The sequence below is a fragment of the Zootoca vivipara genome, chromosome 16 (genome assembly GCF_963506605.1).
Source record: "Zootoca vivipara chromosome 16, rZooViv1.1, whole genome shotgun sequence".
Taxonomy (NCBI): Eukaryota; Metazoa; Chordata; class Lepidosauria; order Squamata; family Lacertidae; genus Zootoca; species Zootoca vivipara.
Genome location: NC_083291.1, coordinates 22,322,548 through 22,342,200, shown reverse-complemented (window position 1 = coordinate 22,342,200; position 19,653 = coordinate 22,322,548). Strand labels below are relative to the sequence as shown.

General features: G+C 42.6%; 2 protein-coding genes across 5 annotated transcripts in view; one reads left to right on the top strand and one right to left on the bottom strand.

The window, feature by feature from the left end:
* Positions 1 to 4,620, bottom strand: part of APTX (aprataxin) — a 41,168-nt gene extending 36,548 nt beyond the window's left edge. For 2 of the 3 annotated variants that reach the window (XM_035140425.2, XM_035140423.2), the window contains exons 1-3: positions 4,586 to 4,620; positions 1,863 to 1,996; positions 666 to 712 (exon numbers count right to left, since the gene is read on the bottom strand). In XM_035140425.2, the coding sequence (XP_034996316.1) occupies positions 666 to 712; positions 1,863 to 1,996; positions 4,586 to 4,599 (195 nt within the window). In that variant the 5' untranslated portion in view covers positions 4,600 to 4,620. The remainder of the gene's footprint in view (positions 1 to 665; positions 713 to 1,862; positions 1,997 to 4,585) is intronic. The other variant, XM_035140424.2, reaches the window with a different exon arrangement.
* A 1,589-nt stretch (positions 4,621 to 6,209) lies between these two features.
* On the top strand, positions 6,210 to 19,596 carry DNAJA1 (DnaJ heat shock protein family (Hsp40) member A1). Of its 2 annotated transcripts, none has more exons than XM_035140898.2 (9): positions 6,210 to 6,353; positions 12,893 to 13,038; positions 13,780 to 13,957; positions 15,096 to 15,200; positions 15,329 to 15,556; positions 15,838 to 15,952; positions 17,352 to 17,467; positions 18,610 to 18,710; positions 18,966 to 19,596. In XM_035140898.2, exons 2-9 carry the CDS (start codon positions 12,907 to 12,909, stop codon positions 19,182 to 19,184), a joined length of 1,194 nt encoding a protein of 397 aa, XP_034996789.2. In that variant the 5' UTR covers positions 6,210 to 6,353; positions 12,893 to 12,906; the 3' UTR covers positions 19,185 to 19,596. The 2 variants fall into 2 exon arrangements, with proteins under 2 accessions (XP_034996789.2, XP_034996788.2); XM_035140897.2 differs by having other exon boundaries at positions 6,210 to 6,394.
* Positions 19,597 to 19,653: the final 57 nt, after the last annotated feature.

Below are 19,653 nucleotides of genomic sequence, written 5' to 3'. Positions count from 1 at the left end.
AAGTTTGGAACCTAATATTTCAGAAATAATGGACTCAAAGGACAGATTTAACTCATCTCATTAAGAACTGAAAATTAAAACTAATTGTATACTGATGGAGTACTCTGTTGTAACTGTAAAAAATGTATAAATATAAAATATAAAAAGACTCTTAATTTGGCTCTCACTTTTTAATTATAGGATTAGGAATTAATGGGGGTCCTTGTCACAATAGCGGCTCGATGAGGGGTCCTCGAGAAAATTTTGTTGGGAACCCCTGCTCTATTGAGTCTGGCAACCCTAGTTGTGGCAATAGAGGGAATGGACAGAAAAGGGGGAATTAAGTACTCAGTGATGGGCTCATTACATATAAGGCTTAGACCAGTCTTCGTCCACCTGGTGCCCCCTCCAGATGTTTTGGACTACAACTCCCATCAGCCCCAGCCAGTATGATGAAAGTTGTAGTCCAAAAACATAGGGAAGGCACCAGGTTGGCGAAGACAGTGACAGCCCTTGACCTCTGAAAGCGCCACCCAAAGCTCTTTTGGATTTCTGAGTGCACAGCAAAGTTATGCTTTCAAAGCAGATGAAACTGGCGTAAACCACAGGACACAAGCATTTCTATCCTTCCACTTAAGCTTCATAAAGTGCTCTCAGCATTGCTGCATGCGAAGGAAAGGACATACCTGTTTAACCTGGACATACCCTTTGTTGCAGTCTGCTTTTAGCTGTACTGAAAAGAAAAGTGACAGAGAGTGACATTAGGCCCCCCCCTATGCCCCAACATTTTATGCTGAAGGGTATACTAACCAGAAAGGACTGGGGATGGAGGACAGGGCGTGGGGGGGATCTAAACTTATAGAGAACAGGTGTATTATAAGCAGTGCATTTTTATGACATTATTTACTGGTATAGAGTATTGGCATCTCTTTCTTTTTGTATTTGTTTTTCTGCCCACAGCACTTTTATCAGCATATGAGTTCTGTAGACCTGGGAAGAAACCCCTTAAATTCGGGAGTCACTGCTAGTCAATGTAGATATTACTGAGCTAAATGGGTTAATGGTCTGACTCATAAAATTTCAAAGTTGGAAGGAATACCAAGAGTTATCTAGCCCAACCCCCTGCATTGCAGGAGTCACAGCTAATATTTTATTTCTGCAAGACACGTACAGGAACCATGTTTCTATCGGTTGGCCTGGCACTGCGACTCTACAAACAAGCTTGTTGTGACGGGTTGACTTCTCCACCAACTCTGTGTGCCAAATCAGGTGCAGTTGGTGGAAAGGGGAAGTCCAGCACCTCTGCCTCTTAGTCTTTATAAGGAGGGCTGAGTCACCTTCTTAATGCAGTTTGTACCTTGGTAGTCAAATGGAATCTGTTCCGGAAGTCCATTCAACTTCCAAAACGTTCAGAAACCCAAACACAGCTTCTGATTGGCTGCAGGAAGCTCCTGCAGCCAATCAGAAGCTGTGAAAGTGCCGTTGGACGTTTGGGTTCCAAAGTACGTTTGCAAACACTCACTTCCAGGTTTGCGGCATTCAGAAACCAAAATGTCCAAGTAGCAAGGCGTTCGGGATCCAAGGTACGACTGTGTTACCTACAGTGCAATCCTAACTATGCCTACTATGAAATAAGTCTTAACATTTTGCAAGTGGGGGTTAGGACTGCAGCCCTAGGAAGTTTAGTGGAAGCTCTTGGTCTTTTAGCCTCTCTATTAGCCCTATAGCAGCACCCCCTGCAAACTATTTAGCTTCAAATCACTTATGACATTACACCAAAAGAAATCAATCCTAAGCATTTTTACTCAGAAGTGAGGACTACTGAGTTTAATAGGAGTTACTCCCTAGCATGTTTAGGATTGCAACCTTCATCTCCACTTTACCTTGTCTTCGGGAACACTTCTTGTCTGTTATCTCTGTTTCGGGCCCACGCCCTATCACCACCATTTCTAAATGTGGCAGTTTAATTCGCTGACAGGCTCTATCTTTGCTCACAAGCCAGCACACATGCATTGTGCTCAGGGGAGAAAAGAAAGAAGGAAAAAAAACTCAGTTTTACTAAGTGAATCTTAAATTCAACTCGGGAACAAGCAAGCCACACGTTTTCCATAAAATCTATTATTTTATTTTACAGCGCTCACTGGATAGGTCTTAATCTTGCATTCGGTGTAGTGGGTGCAAGTTTGTGGAACTCCCTCCCAACTGAGATTAGACAGGCACCCTCCTTGCTGAACTTTAGGCACATGACTAAGACTTTCTTGCTCAGTCCAGAGGGAATATTAAGGTAGTGTTTTGTTCTGTGATGAATTGTTGTTGTTTTATCACCCAACTTTCTGTGGATTGTTTTTATGCACACAATTCAATTTCTCTGCAGGTGGAAGAAAACCGAGACTTACAGAACACAAATACTTCATCGGTGCAGAAACAGCATTAAGATACAGAATAGTTTAAAATATTACATGCACAAGACCAATCAAACCTCAACTATTTACCTAAAAATGTCATATTAGAACTGGTAGGATTTAATTGCAAATAAGTATGCTTAAGCTCCATAAACAAAAATGCAGAGTTCTATATCCTAAAAGGACAAGCAAGCACTTGACTAAACGCATTGTAACAGTGTTGTTTATACATATACACTTGAATATAACCTGTAGAACAATCTCATTGCTTTTTAACATTTACTACTCTAACACATTTATTAAGCCTCAGCTTTGAAGTATGCCTGTAATTTCCAACTAAAGGTAAAGGTAAAGGGACCCCTGACCATCAGGTCCAGTCGTGACCGACTCTGGGGTTGCGCGCTCATCTCGCATTATTGGCCGAGGGAGCCGGCGTATAGCTTCCAGGTCATGTGGCCAGCATGACGACTAGGAACCCACAAATTAGTTCTGGTCTCCTACAGGATAATTGCTTCAGAAGGAAGTTCCTTCAGGAGCAAGGTTGGGAACCTGCCTCTGACATGCATATTTAAGATTTTTGGTTGATGAGGCTCTAAGTTTTGCCTGCGACTATTAACCAGGGCACAGGGCTATGTGCATGAATACAAATGCTAAATGAATACAGTTAAGCTGAAGTAACTGTTCATAGGAATTCAGCTATGATAATAGAAACAAATGAATTGTGACTGTAGTCCTAAACATGCCTACCATGGTTTAATGGGTCCTACTTCAAAGTACAGTAAACATGTTTACAAATGCACTGTCTATAGTTTCCCCCCCCCCATAACAAGATTCAACTGTGAAACAGTGATTAATTTGCTTTCATTTTAACCAGGGCTCACCCTGCAAAGCCCGTCAGAAATTGGGAGTAAGGGACAAGAACAAAATTAAAGATTATTCTTAGGTTTCCTATTATAATTCCCAATTTCTTACTCAGTTCAGAAATGCAGATGAATCCCGAATAAGTAAATAGAATGCCTTGTGCGCAAGTGGATATTTTGAATGGGAAGCAGTGTGCAGCAGCTTCTTTGTGTGATTCAAAACAAATGTTTTGGGGTGGTCCAATGGTTATTGTCAGGGTGAGGGAGCACAGCTAGTCAACTCATTCCTCTTCAATACATGCAGCGTAAAAGGAGGACATCACACTTTACAGTGAGTTGCACACAAAATCGGTTTTAAACTAGATTATTGGCATACAGCCACTTATAGGGCACACAGAGGCTTCCTGGAGATATAGGCCTATGATTTGGGGTGATTTTTGGAGTGTGGGTATGTTCAAATCCCAGTTCCTTCCTTCAGGTTATTGTTCTGCTTACCACTTACCCAATATTAGAGCTCTTAAGAACTCAAAAGGCCTGCATACTTTTTTGGCTGGCCTAATAAAAGTTATGGCTTTTGCATCCTTGTTCCCATTTCCCAAGAAATAAATTCCAAGGAGTTCAATGCGCAGTGAACTTCAGCATGAAATAAATAGCTGCAGATCAGGAATTGTGGGTGGGTGGCTCTGGGTAGAATGAGCCACTGCCTGAGTGCACACAAAGGGTGCGCTGAATTTTCCAACTTTCAAATTCCTAAAATGAGGGGTGCTAAATAAACGTTTTAACGTGACTTGGGAATTCAAAAGTATTTGGTTAAATTAATACAATTCAGTTTTGCGTGGCAAGTAGCATATTACCAAGTACTTGCCCGTTATATTAATATCATTTACATTATGTATTTTTATTACTACTTAGCATTGCCTGACAGCTTCAGAAAGTAACATTTAAACTCTTGGGTTTCCCCAAAACAGTTTATGTGCTTCACCAAGTGTACTCTCTTAGGAAGCTAAATGTTGCCCGATCACAGAAATAACTGCAGCTTTTAATTCCTCACACCCGAAAACGTATTTTTAAGACCCCCCCCCACAGAAGAAATTTGCAAAAATTAAGTTTCAGCCCCTAAAATGACACGCCCCACCCCCATACTAGCATGGCAAAATTTGAGACAGGAGAAATGACAACAGTTTGGGCCATCTGGAGACAGTCGTCATTTTTCCAGACTCCCCTCTCTTCCCTTCCGGCCTTCGATACGTCGGCCGCCTCCCATAACACACCCCAGCGGCACCGCCCGGCCCCCGGCTACTCCTGCCCGCCGCCCGGCCGGCCCGCACCCGGGCTTCCGCTCACCTCCACGCTGCCATTGCCGCCCGCCTCCGCTGGAACGCCGCTGTCCAATAGCCGCTCCCTTTGCGGTCCGGAAGCCAATCAAACCCGCTCTTTCGATTCCGCGTGTAGAGCGCTGCGCTCGCCGGCTGGAAGGCGTCCCCAGCCTACTCCTACCGGTAGGTGCAAGGAAGTTTGCTCGCTCGGTGGAGCTGCTTGTGAGCCGCATTCAGTATGGGGAGGTTGGAGCGGTTGGATTTCCCTAGGGGTGCGGGGACCACCCGATTGCATTGCACTAATATTCTTCACCTCATTTTTGCTTAGCTAGTTCAATGCAAAGCCTTAATAAAAAATGCAGGTAAAAAAAAGGTATGCCAGGCTAATTTTAAAGAGCCAGCTTTTTAAATTGTTTTTTATATAACGTAACTTCCGTATGCTATATTAGCAGTATAAGTAGCAAAATTATGTTAATATAATTTTGTATTGTAATTGTTGTAGGCGATCCTACCATTGTGATTGCAAATGATAAAATATATCGCGGCAGAAATTCTGTGTTCAATGCAAGTAGACACTCTGGTACTTCTCAGTAGACGCGTGTGTGATCGCCATTCTTTATTCCAAAGCACCTCTGTGCCTTTGAATGCATTTGAATGCAATAAATGTTTACAGAAATCAGCTGAAACTTCGTTTTGCTATGTCACAGAGTCCTTCACTGGGGGAAAAAGCATTTACTGTATTAGGAAGTTGTGTGGCAAGATGTAAAAGTGGGACATTTAATCATTGTGTAGGAGAGGGTATTTGAGCAGGTGTAGCTTGCCTGACAAGTTACTCCTGAAATTTCCTCCTACATAACTATTTCGGATATACTGTGAACTTCCTGTAAAAGTGGTGTTTAAAACTCCACCTTCTGCTGGTCCACAATGCTTATGTTGTGTCTGATGTTTGTCTCATTGTGTTAGCTACTAGGATAGGAACTGTAGTTTGCCCTCATAGAATTAAAAAGGTAAAGGAAGTATTACCATTTACATTTGTGAGTTACTTTTTACACACACTACGATCAAGTAGTGTATAAATTTTATTAAGCAAACAAATAAATAAAACCCTCATGTTCTCCAGGCACGACAACTAGGAAGGAACAAGATCCTATAGCAGAAGCCTATCCACGGCCAGCACATTTTGCAAAGCTAAGCAGGGTCCAGTATGGTTTCAAATTGGATGGGAGGGAGGGAGGGACACACCGTGTCTGCATTGTAGGGGGTTGGACTCGATGACCCTTCCAACTCTACCAGATATCTTGGACATACGGGACAAGAGGTTGCAAGTTAACGGAACCGTTGCCTGTACAAGAAGCGAACAGCGGCCATTGTGAGCGCCATGTTTCTTTGTCAGCGCGGGCCCCGCTGCATTTTGGAACTTGTAGTCTTCCTTTATACCAAGGGCGGGGGAGAGAAGGAGAGGGGGGCTTGGCACGACCTGATAAGGGCCGCCTCTGGTGCATGACGGGATTTGTAGTGTCCTCCGATGACGTAATTGCCCGCGAGGGGAGGAGCTGGCTTTTCGCGTTGCCGTTTGGCAGAAAGCCAGCGAATGAGAAACACTGAGCGTAGGAGGCGGAGGCGGTGCTTCCGGGAATGGGCGGTGCTTTCTTGAGAAAGGAAAAAACTCCCCGGATACTGACTAGGCTGAGACCGGCTCGGAACTTTCTAGAAAAGTCGCGGCTTTGCCTTGCCTTCTGTGTGAGAGGAAGCGGCAGGCTGGTTGCTCGGCTCCCTCAAGCGCTAGACTTCGTTTGGTATTTTTTTTTTAATTTCTCGGCCGGGGCGCGAGCGTATGGTGAGTGAGGGCCGAAAAGCTTCCCCCCCAAAAAAATTATCCCACCGGGGCCCGCTGCTTCCCCCCCCCCCAAATTATCCCACCGGCGCCCGCTGTTCCACACAGAACGGGCGGGCAGTTGCGCGGTTGCTCTCCCCCCCCCGCTTGTGTAAGGAAAGGGGGAGGGAATCTGGCGCACGCCTGGTCAGCTGACGCCGGTATAGCGTGGGGAGGGGGGGAAGAGGAGGGAAAAATGTGACTGAACTTTCCCTAAGGAGGGAATGTGAGAGGGGGGGGATCTAGTTGGGCCGTTGGTGGTGGGGAGGTTGCCATGAAGCCGGTCGTGACCGTTCTCCAGGAGGCGACCCCTTTGAAGCACAAAAGGTGTGCGTGTGTTCAGCTGTGGGGTGACTTCTCGTCTTCCTAAGCATGGAGTGGTGCTCGCCTCCCCATTTCCGTCTGTAGGGGGGAGGGTAATGCTGTTTTAAGTGGGGTGGGGTGGGGAGAAGCAGGAAGAGTCTCTCGTCAGATGTTGTGAACCGCCCTGTGATCGTCAGGCGGAGGGAAGTGTACAAATTTAATATAAAGTTGGGCATCTCTCTGTAGTGGTCTCAGGTTGGGTGTGAGTTTGTGAAGTGGTTGGGGGGGGGCGGGAAGGCCAAGGTTTTGAGATGGAACTAACACCACCCCCAAAAAAGGTGCTTTTAAGGGGTTTGGTGGGGGAGGGGTTTAGAAGCCCACATTGTCACGTGGACGGTATTTTGTATGGAAGTTTGTATGAAAAGGCCATTGCCTTTAAAGGTAAAAGCTATTGGGGTCTGATAGTCCTAAAGGTGTTTGCTTTAATAAGCATTTGGGAGACAGGAATGTGGGATGCAAAGGGTTAAGTGCAGTCAAGTCACAACAATCCCTAGATAGTCCACTTGGAGGACTGAGGAGGAGGATATGACTAAGCGTAGTTTCCTCTTCCTTCACATGCAAATGAGTTGAGGAAGTGGCAGATAAATCCTGAAGGAAACAGCCATTTTCCCTCTCTTGGACCAGACCTCTTGGACTACACACATCTTAGTGAGTCTCTCCCTCAAGGCCTCCAGCCTAGAGAGAGAGATGAGATGGAGTCTCACTTCTTATAAGTGAACTTCACAATGTATATATTACCTTTTAACTAAGCAAGTCTACCTCTTGAGTGTGCTGTACCTCGAGATGCTTGTAAGTAAACATCTTTTATACTTTTAAGAGCATTGTGTTGTGTCTTTCCTTTTAAGAGGGAAAAAGGGGAAATACCAGGAAAATACACTTTATTTTAGTGGCTTAAATCAAGCCTGCGCAAACGTTCTTCTGCTGTGTATTTTGCAAAAGGGGAATGTTTTACTCTGCTAAAGTTTTGTGCTTGCTAGCGCAAGCGGGGATAGGATATATTAAACAATATCTCCTCATCCACATTCCTGAACATTCCCACATAGGGTTATGGGCCCAGAGTTGCGTATTTTGTGTATTTTTGAAGGATTGATTTGGATTGTGATTTTGAACTCTGTAGGATTTTTCCAGTTAGGATTTCCTGGTTGAGCACATGGTCTCTTTGTTCTGCAGTGTGCTTGGGGGATTAACTACCCCTCCCCTCCCTCAGAGTTTACAGCACTGAGAAAGCTCAGAGGTAGTGAAGATATTTTTGAGATTTTGAATTTGATTTTTGAAAGATTTTTGAATTTTGGAAATTTTTGAAGTTTTAAGATGGCAAGCTCCAGTTTTGATAGTGAGGCAAGACCAAGTTTTATGCTGCTGGATGACAATAATTTTGTGCAGTGGAAGCAGCGCGTTTTAGTTTATCTTGCTGCTAGGCGTGTTCTGCAGGCCATTAAGGAAGAAAAGCCTACAGGAACCGATGCAGAAGCTTTAGCTAAGATAGAAGCTTGGAGTATTAAAAATGATGAAGCCAAGCACATAATTTTGAGCAGTTTGAGGAATGAGCATCTATCAATGATAAATTTTGAAGATGATGCATCTAAGATCCTAGAGGACATTGAACGCATTTATGCACAATCTACAGAGAGTTCCTATAGATACTTGTTGGATAAGTTACTCAAGTTGAAGATGAATTCTAGAGAAGAGTTTACAGAGCATTTTAAGAATTTTTCTGAGATTGTTCAAAGAATTGCCCTTACTCCCAGAGCCTTTGATGATGTGACTAAAGTAACGTTTATGCTTGCATCATTGGGACCTACGTTTGCTCCATTTAAAAGTATAATGGATCACACAAAGGATTTAACTTTTAATGAGCTTATCAACCATTTAAGAGAGGAATGCAGAGATAGCCTTGATTCTCAAGAAAGGAATCCAAGGAGGAAGGATAGCAGCTATGCATCCAAGCATTTTGGAAAGTCCAGACAGACATCTAGAGAAATAATTTGTTTTAAATGCAATGGGAAAAACCACATAGCAAGGAACTGCAAGAGTCAAAATGGGGATAAAGTTGAATCCCACCCCTCAAAACCACAAGGTGTTAAGAAGGGGAGTCATGAGCAAACCATGTTGATGCAGGAGAGGAGTTTAGCTGTCCAGGATTGTGAAAATAAGCGCAATAAGTGGATTCTTGACAGTGGAGCGAGTTCTCATTTCTGTTATGAAAAGGAGTATTTTAATGAGATTAATGGGGATGAAACCTCTGAAATTGAGATTGCTGATGGCAACATTGTAAAGGCAATTGGTTCAGGAACTGTGAATTTGAAATTCAACGTAGATCATGAAACAATTAATACTAAGATAACTGAAGTTAAGTTTGCACCAAAGCTTAATTGCAACTTACTCAGCGTGTCCAGTTTGGACAGGAAAGGTTTTAAAATTACATTTGAAAAAGGACAATGTATTGTGACTAAGCATGATGAAGTTTATGTTCAAGGCACACTAAAGGATGGTGTATATGAGCTTAATGTTTCAGAGAACCAGCAGAACCAGTCTGCAAAGGTGGCGCAACCAAGTCAAAAGGACGAAGGAAGTCTGGAACTCTGGCACAAGAGACTTGGACACAGAGACACCAACGTTATTCTGGAACTACAGAAAGGTGATCTTGTGAGAGGTCTGCAGGTAAAGCAAAGCAACACAAATACACCAACATCAAAATGTATAACTTGTGTTAGTGAGAAAGCAACTAAACCTTCTTTCCCACGTTGTGCAGAGAAGAGAAGCACTAAAGTATTGGACATTGTCCATACAGATCTATGTGGACCAATGAATGTGTCTTCTCTAGGAGGTAATAAATATATTTTGATATTTTTGGACGATTTCTCGAGATTCTGCGTAGCCTACTTTATCAAGGAGAAGAGTGAGACAGTGGAATTGTTCAGGGACTATCTTAACATGGTCAAGAACAAGTTCCAGCGAGCCCCTTCCATTTTAATGTCCGATAATGGTGGGGAATTTTGTTCACATGAGATGCAGGCCGTCATGGCTAGAGAAGGCATATCACACGTGACCACAGTTGCCTACACACCCCAACAAAACTCAATTGCAGAGAGGAAATTTAGATCCATTTTGGAAATGACAAGGTGCATGCTAAAGGAAGCTAACTTGTCACACAGGCTGTGGGGTGAAGCGGCTCGTTGCTCAGTCTATCTTCAGAACAGACTGCCCACAAAAGGCGCAGAGCGCACACCATTTGAACTTTGGCATGGAAAAGCCCCAAATTTGTCACATATACGTGTATTTGGAAGTTTGTGCTACTATCATGTGCCCAAGGAGCACAGACACAAACTTGATTCCAGAGCGAAGGCAGGGATCCTAGTTGGGTACGCTTCTGGAGGAAAAGGATATAGAGTCTTGGATCCGCAAACTGGCAAGACAAGTTCGCAGCATGTAATTTACTTCGATGAGCAAGGCAAAGTTGATACAAAGGACACTGCCATTGATTGTTCCAAGGAGCCACAGGATGAGGAATTTGTGATTTTTCCTTTTGAACCAATACAAAGTACTAATCCAACTTCTAGTGTCGTAGCACCCCCTATAGGTGACACCCGAGAAGACGTGGAGGTCCAGGCCCCTGGCAGCACCAGAGACGAAGATGATGACGAGCAGCTGTATGGGGATATGCCACTGCTGGAGGAGGATGAGGAAGCTGATGCGGTCGAAAGACCAGAGGTCAGACGCTCATCCAGAACCAACAGAGGTGTTCCACCATTACGGCTGTCCTACCTTACAAGGTCGGCGTCTCCACAGGAACCTTCCAAATGGGAAGAGATAGAGAGGATGCCACCAGATGAAGCCAGTCTCTGGAGGAAAGCTGCTCAGGAGGAGATAGATGCACTTCATCGGAACAGGACCTGGACACTCACAGAACTACCTCCTGGTAAGGAAGCAATTGGAAGTAAATGGGTGTTCAAGGTTAAAAAGGGTTCAGAAGGGGAGGTGCAACGCTACAAAGCTAGGCTTGTGGCACAAGGTTTTTCCCAGAAGTATGGAGAGGATTACGATCAAGTGTTTGCACCGACAGTTCGATACAGCAGTGTCAGACTACTTTTAAGTATTGCAGCATCTAAGCAAATGTCAGTTTACCATATTGACATTGCGACAGCCTTTCTTCACGGCGAAATTTCTGAGCAGATTTATATGAAGCAGCCCAAAGGTTTCATTAAACCAAATGAGGCACATCTAGTGTGCAAGCTGCAGAAAGGACTTTATGGTTTGAAGCAAGCAGCGAGGGCTTGGAACCAGAAACTCCATGAGATGCTGGTGCAGCTTGGGTACAAGCAAGGGACTGCTGATAAGTGCTTGTACACCAAACAAAGGAATGGACAGTTTTCGTACATTTTAGCCTTTGTTGACGACCTTTTAATTTCTACGTCAAATGAGAAAGACTATAAAGACATAGTCAAACACCTCAACAGGGAAGTAGAGGTCAAGGAACTTGGAAAAGTGAAATACTACTTGGGAATTCAAGTTGAGAGAGAAGAGGATGGATCGTTCTTACTCAGCCAAAGGCAAAAGATAACTGAACTGATTGAAAGCATGCAGATGCAGGACGCACACCCAGTTGCGACACCGATGGCCACAGACTTCTTGAAGAATCAACAAGGTTCGAAGTTGCTGCCAAACAACACGCAATACAGGTCAGCGATTGGCAAACTTTTGTATTTGGTTACCACATGCAGACCTGACCTGGCAAGTGCAGTGGGGATCCTAAGTAGGAAAGTAAGTTGTCCCACTGAGCATGATTGGGCTGGAGTTAAGAGGGTTGTTCGTTATCTAAAGGGAACCATGGACTGTAAATTAAAACTGCCAGCTGTCAGAGACCCTAAACTGCTTGGGTACACTGATGCGGATTGGGCTGGGGACAATAAGGATTATAAATCCACAAGTGGCTATGTTTTTATGTATGGGGACGGAGCTATTGCATGGGGCAGCTATAAACAGAAATGTGTAGCTTTATCGTCCACAGAATCTGAGTACATTGCGGCTTCGGAAGCTTGCAGAGAGATCCCCTGGCTGGATCAGCTCCTGAAGGACTTTGGCGTGCCAAGAACGGGACCTGTCAGCTTGATGGAGGACAATCAGAGCAGTATGAAGCTGACACAAAGTGAAAAGTTCCTTGCACGCACCAAACACATTGGGGTCAGGTACCACTACATACGCCAGGTGATCGAGGATGGACTTGTTGAAATGTGTTACTGCAACACTGACCAGATGACTGCAGATGTCCTAACAAAGCCCCTGCCAAGAGAGAAGTTCCAGGATCTTCGTGGCAAGCTGGGACTCTTGGGTGGTTGATTAAAGTTATTTATGTATGTTTTTGTGTATGTTGTGAATTGCCTGAGAAGGGGTTTGTGGGATGCAAAGGGTTAAGTGCAGTCAAGTCACAACAATCCCTAGATAGTCCACTTGGAGGACTGAGGAGGAGGATATGACTAAGCGTAGTTTCCTCTTCCTTCACATGCAAATGAGTTGAGGAAGTGGCAGATAAATCCTGAAGGAAACAGCCATTTTCCCTCTCTTGGACCAGACCTCTTGGACTACACACATCTTAGTGAGTCTCTCCCTCAAGGCCTCCAGCCTAGAGAGAGAGATGAGATGGAGTCTCACTTCTTATAAGTGAACTTCACAATGTATATATTACCTTTTAACTAAGCAAGTCTACCTCTTGAGTGTGCTGTACCTCGAGATGCTTGTAAGTAAACATCTTTTATACTTTTAAGAGCATTGTGTTGTGTCTTTCCTTTTAAGAGGGAAAAAGGGGAAATACCAGGAAAATACACTTTATTTTAGTGGCTTAAATCAAGCCTGCGCAAACGTTCTTCTGCTGTGTATTTTGCAAAAGGGGAATGTTTTACTCTGCTAAAGTTTTGTGCTTGCTAGCGCAAGCGGGGATAGGATATATTAAACAATATCTCCTCATCCACATTCCTGAACATTCCCACAAGGAATGCTGAAACTATGAGAGAGACTGGAAATATCTCTAGCTTACTGTGTTTGTTTGATGCATTTTTAATGTCAATTGTCAATGTTATCCTTCCCTGCCCCTTCCTGTTACAGGTATCAGCTGAACCATGGTGAAGGAGACCACATACTATGATGTGCTTGGGGTAAAGCCCAATGCCTCCCAAGAGGAGCTGAAGAAAGCTTATAGGAAATTGGCACTGAAATATCATCCTGATAAGAATCCTAATGAGGGCGAGAAGGCAAGTGTGCAAGCCCCTTCCCTACTACAGACATTATGCCAATTAGTTTTGTGAAACATGCTTTATCTGCTGACTACTTGTTTGTATTGTACCTAATGGCTGTGAATTTAGAGTGGGTTGGATTCTGGTACCCTGGCAGTAATACATATCCTCTTCCCAGAATGTGACATAACAGTCTGATACTGATTAATGTTTATCTTATCTAGGTCTATTTCTCCATGCTATTAGTTTGAGCATGTGACATACTTTAGAATTCGGAGGTGGTGAGCAGAGAGCTAATATTGCTTAATGAGAAGCTATTGGTACTTGTACACCATCTTATATTTATAACTTACTGTTTTGTGCAAAACAGCCCCTCTATAGTGCAAATGGATATCAGAACGTTGATCAGTTCAAGGCTTTTTAAGACTAAATGCCTTGTCTTTTACTTTTAAGAAGCTTAAATTCAAAAGCATGACTGCAGTCCCTGCGAATTCTGAAGTTTCACAAATGGAAAGGCTGACCATCTTAACCTTTAAAAATTTCACATTGATGCCAAATGTGATTTAAAAGGCCTGACTTTAGTCTTCAACATAGGGTGCACGGTGGCTCCTTAAGGTAACATGTGCATATAGCCAGCTAGATTGCTGTAGAACATTAAGTTCAGATAGTGGTGCTAAATAAATGTTACACTAGTACGGGTAATCTTCTGTGAATATTCTGTAAAGAGATGAAGCTTTTCTTTTCTTTTTAATCTTGTAGTTCAAACAGATTTCCCAAGCCTATGAAGTGCTTTCTGATCCTAAGAAAAGAGAGTTGTATGATAAAGGTGGTGAACAAGCTATAAAAGAGGGTGGTACTGGAAGCGGCTTTGGATCACCCATGGATATATTTGATATGTTTTTTGGAGGTGGTGGAAGAATGCAAAGAGAAAGGAGAGGTAATGTCCAACTTTTTTGAACTAGTTCATGGAAGTGATTGTAGTTCAGTCAATAAAAGCAAATTGCATGGGCAAAGAGAACAGCTCCTCAGATTTCCATTTGAAAGTAAAGGTGGCCTACTCATAAGGGTAAGATCTTATTAATATCATGAGTTGCTTTGGTGACTCCAGTTAAAATAAATTCAAATCTTAAAAGACTTAACTTTTATTAAAATGTCCATTTGTAGTACTTATAAGGTGCTTCAAATTTTAGTTTCTGATACTTGAAAGTTACTAATGTGGAACTTCAGGTATAGAAATGCTAAAAGTTTAGCTACAAAGAGTGTTTTTTTAAATAATAAAAAACACCTGATTTATATCGCATCCCAAAAGAGTTTTCTGACTTGTATGTAAGCTATTCATGTTTACTTGGAAATGTTCCACTAAGCTCAATATATTACTATTTCGTAAATGTGCCTAAGATTGTAACCTTGGAGTGCAATTCTAATCTCCCATGTTGGTGGCTGTAGGGGATTACAATGATGCTTTGGTTTCTTTCCACTGGTAGAAAGGAGAACTATGCAGGGGGAGGGGTGCTTTACCCAATTTTGACTTCTGGGTGGAAAACTACCATCAGCAGTTGTTCTGCAGTGTTAGCAAGCAGTATGCTCTGGAACAGGCAGGGAATGAAACACCAGTGGTTCTGGATCTACTGGATCCAAAATCCTAAAGATCTCTGAGGATTAGTTTCCTTCCTAGAGTTGGTATAGCAAAAAGTCTTCCCCATCCCCATTCTGCTCTTGCACAGCCAACTAGCCAAGCTTTGTCTGTGGTGCTAGATCTGCCATTTTACTTCTCCCCAGCTCCTCATTAGGATTGTTCTGACCATTTCTCAAGAAATCCAGCTTTCCCTTTAAAGATCAAGCAGCACAGAACTCCCTCCCTTACAGTGGGGCCAGGGATCTTGCTTAATGTCAACTAGCAGCGATCACAGTTGAAACTTATTGTAGAATGGCTTCTCAGGTTGGAGAAAAATAAATTTAAAAGTTGAAATGTATTGGTAAGCAGGAATTTGATGGATCTTTGAGAACGTAACCTGAACTGAAATAAAACCAGATGCCTGCCATATTGGTCTTCAACAATATGCCTTTCCTTACAGGTAAAAATGTTGTCCATCAGTTGTCAGTTACTCTAGAAGACTTGTACAATGGAGCAACGCGAAAACTGGCTCTACAGAAGAATGTCATTTGTGACAAATGTGAAGGTACACTGATAAATTTTTGTTCTTAGGGGTAGGGGAGATGAAAAAGTCATATTGGAAACAAAGTGCAGTTGTAACGGGGGGAAATATGTAGTGATCTTGTGCTTATTTTCTTTGATGCTGTTCTCTAGGCCGAGGCGGCAAGAAAGGTGCTGTGGAATGCTGCCTTAATTGCCGAGGAACAGGCATGCAAATTAGGATTCATCAGATAGGACCCGGAATGGTTCAGCAGATCCAGTCTGTCTGTATGGAATGTCAGGGCCACGGGGAGCGCATTAGTCCCAAGGACAGGTGTAAAAGCTGCACTGGAAGGAAGATTGTTAGAGAGAAGAAAATCCTGGAAGTTCATATTGATAAAGGTATGTGTCTCATTTTGGGTCTGTAGTTTTAAACCCAATTATCTTTGAGGGAGAAAGTATGGAGAACTTTCAGAAAAGTTACAGAAGAATAGCTGCTACTATTGCAGCCTACTTGGTAATAGAAGTAGCCTGCAGGTAATGTAGCCAAACACCCGATATAATCTGGATAAGTTGCAGAATTGCATTAGAATCACCAGAGTCAAGAAACATACCTGTTAATGTCTATAATACTATGGTATTTTTGTCCTGTTTCTCCATCTTACATGGTGCTTTTGCAATAGGAATGAAAGATGGTCAGAAGATAACTTTTCATGGTGAAGGCGACCAAGAACCAGGATTGGAGCCAGGAGATATTATCATTGTCCTGGATCAAAAAGACCATTCTCTGTTTACAAGGTAAATTTGTGATCGTGCTGCTATAGCAATTTTAACTATGTTAATATGTAACGGCTGGTTTTTATATGTATATGTTTCCAGTCTCAGGGTTTGTTTATTGGATGAGAGGAAGGTTTTAATATTCTAATTCAGTGAGAATAGAGGATAGCTATAAAGGAACAAAGTTAAAAATCAAATCATTACTCTCTTAGAGATGGGGCAGCTACTATAGGTCTTCAGGAGTAACAAATGGAAATCAGGTGGTGGGGAACCACTTTTGGCTGGAGTACCAGATCTAAAAGTGACTAGGCCTTCATGAACCACAGTGATGGGTGTAGCTTAGTGTACTCCTGATAGTTCTTTCGCCGCCATGGCTCGTGTTTAAAGACACATATGCAAAGGAACCACTGGGAACATAAGCCGATTCCCAGTTGTTCCTTTGTAGCTGTGGATTTACCTGTGCTGTGCCTGATGAAAAAAATCTGAAAACAAGCTGTTCCTTGATACAATTCTAGCCACAAGATTCTGTAGCTTGAGAGTACCTTCCCCACTGACTGCTAATGAAGAAGACAGAGATAGCATGTGGCTAGTGTAGGGAAGCCTCATTGTTTGATAAACCCTCAGCCTTAAGTTTGCATTAGTATCCATGGTGGTGGGTGGGTGCAGTTTTGCCTTGCTAGTTGGTAAAATAGTCATCTACTGGGCGATACTGACTTTCTTGAAAGCAGGCTTGGGAGATGTGGTGAAGCTCTGAAAATCAGGGGTGACTGGATGTAGTTGCTTTTCAGTTAAATACATTACGTTCACATCTATAATATCCATTTTAGCAAAGCTAACCACTTAGAAATAGAACAGACATAGAAACATAACCACCCCACCCCCTATTCCCCCTCTTCTCCCCCTTTTCTTCCTAACATAACATTCTATGTATCATTAATGTCTCCTAACAAATGAAACTGAATTGTAGGAATCATTACTTGAAGAATGAGGCATCACACTGTTTTGTATACTTAAGAAATATTTAATAAAAACATTTTTAAAAGAAAAACAAATAGAACAGACAGCTGCAATAGCATTTCCCACCCCCCACCCCTTAAAACAGGGTCTTGAATGGCTCTAGGATCAGAGTAAACTATGGGGTGCTTCCAGTCTTGCAGGAGTAAGAATTGCTTCTACAACAAAATGTGTAAAGACTGTATGAGTGATGTTCTCAGAACTGTGATCTGGATTTGAACTTCCACATTTTACTTCAATAGTATGCTTAACTCAGGAGCAGCCAGTGTTGTGCCCTCCAGATGTTGCTGCACTACAGCTCCCCTCACACCTCACTATTGACTATGCTAGCTGGGGGCTGATGGGAATTGTAGTCCCAACACCACTTGGAAGGCATCCTGTGGCAGATAGTTCTTTTTTTCTACAGACGAGGTGAAGATTTGGTCATGAGCATGGATATCCAACTAGTTGAGGCGCTGTGTGGTTTTCAGAAGCCAATTACAATGCTGGATAATCGAACCATAATCATTACTTCTCATCCTGGTAAGTATTACTTGAGAGCAGGTATTTTGGTATATTTTCCTATTGCTTACTGTGGGTGGTAAAACTTCCAAGTAATATTTTGAGCTAATAATCATCACATGAAAATGAAGTGTGCTCAAATCTATGGAATGCAGACTTGTGACACAACAAATACTGTATCTATGTCAAACCTAGTAGTGATATACCAGCTGCTGAGATCCACAAGTGAGGAGGGTGGTGTTGCATTCAAGTCTTGTGTGAGAGCTTTCACCTGCCATCTGGTTGGCCACTGTGAGATCAGTATTCTTGGTGGCTCTTTGGCCTGATGTTGCAGGGCTCTTAATATCTTAGAAAGCTAGTATTATGTATAAAGGTAAAGGGACCCCTGACCATTAGGTCCAATCGTGACCGACTCTGGGGTTGCGGCACTCATCTCGCGTTATTGGCTGAGGGAGCTGGCGTACAGCTTCCAGGTCATATGGCCAGCATGACAAAGCCACTTCTGGCGAACCAGAGCAACACACGGAAATGCCGTTTACCTTCCCGCTTTAGCAGTACCTATTTATCTACTTGCACTTTGACGTGCTTTCGAACTGCTAAGTTGGCAGGAGCTGGGACCGAGCAACGAGAGCTCACGCCATCGCGGGGATTTGAACCGCCAACCTTCTGATCGGCAAGCCCTAGGCTCAGTGGTTTAACCCACAGCGCCATCCGCGTCCCAGTATTATGTATAGCGCTGTACAAATAGCATTTCAGTGATAGACTCCTGTTGCCTTGGAGAAATGTCACCATCACTTACAGCTGTTCTTTGACATGATGAAATGGAAATAAAGTTTGCAAATAGATGTTGGAAGTACTCTTAATACACTATTGAACATTAATCCTGGCTTGATTTGTAAGCAAGATCTCTTCTGTTCGCCAGTTTCTGCTTCCAATACTTGCTGATATCTGTGCAAAATGAAGTTTCACTACACTTTTCTGCATGAAATAACTACTTCTTCATGGTTGTTTGTGCACCTTCATTCTCTCTTGCCTTGCTAGATCTATTAAATTTTAAGCATTTCTCACAGGGAGTAGTCTTACTACTCTGCACAGAGCGTATTATAATGCTAATAAAAATAGGTCTATTAATGAGGATAACCCTTTATGCTTTTGATTCTTAGGTCATATTGTTAAACATGGAGATATTAAGTGTGTACTGAATGAAGGAATGCCCATCTATCGCAGGCCATATGAAAAAGGCCGTCTGATCATTGAGTTCAAGGTAAGATGCAGCTGTCAAAAGCCACTGATGAAATGAAATTTCTTCGGTAAAGTTTCTTCTACTCATGCTAGAAAATACTGCCATGTGAGATTTTAATATATTGTGCTTTAAAGAAAAAGTTGACATTAATTTACATAGCTACACAAATGTGCCTTCTGCTTGCAAATATCTGCCTGCCAAACCATATTGTATACACACACCTACCTAGAGATTTAATGATGCATGCAGTGCACTAATACTGTGCCCTAATTTCAGGTGATCTTTCCAGAAGGTGGCTTCCTTTCCTCAGATAAGCTGTGTCTATTAGAAAAGCTGCTACCTCCAAGGCAAGAAGTGGAAGAAACTGAAGATGCGGATCAGGTAGAATTGGTGGACTTTGACCCATCTCAGGAAAGAAGACAACATTGCAATGGGGAAGCCTATGAAGATGATGAGCATCATCCCAGAGGTGGTGTGCAGTGCCAGACCTCTTAAAATGGCCTCATGATTCCCCTTGTGCTGCTTACCCTGTATGTCAGTTGTGGATGAGTGAAGGACTAAAGTTGCTAAACTCTCTCTCAAACTTGCCATCATCCCTGTAATATTTAAAACATAGTTGTTTTTAAATCAAGTTAACAAATTTAAATCAGTAAAATGCTACACTTCAATCAAGTTGGAATGATGTTCATATTTCCGTATGACCTCTTAAGGAAACTAGAAGCCACTTTGCTCTGGCTTTTTTATTTTGTGCATTGTAAGTGTATTGTGTGCAAACGCACTGGCTTAGTATTCAGTGATTTCTGTTTAGTATTATAAATTATATTCCCTTTAAAGTAATGCACATGTATTTATGATTCATGTTTAAAATGTGAAATTAAAGTTTTGTATTCATCTGCTCCTAAAATAAGTTGGTGTGTTTTGGATGTATTGTGGCTGGTTCAGACTTCACAAGACACTGTCCTGT

Bases quoted from the DNA above. Each gene is read 5' to 3' on its own strand.
- DNAJA1 (XM_035140898.2), top strand. From the start codon at position 12,907: ATGGTGAAGGAGACCACATACTATGATGTGCTTGGGGTAAAGCCCAAT. The intron at 15,557-15,837 runs GTATGTGTCTCA...CTTTTGCAATAG, and splicing joins GGAAGTTCATATTGATAAAG to GAATGAAAGATGGTCAGAAG. The intron at 17,468-18,609 runs GTAAGTATTACT...TTTGATTCTTAG, and splicing joins AATCATTACTTCTCATCCTG to GTCATATTGTTAAACATGGA.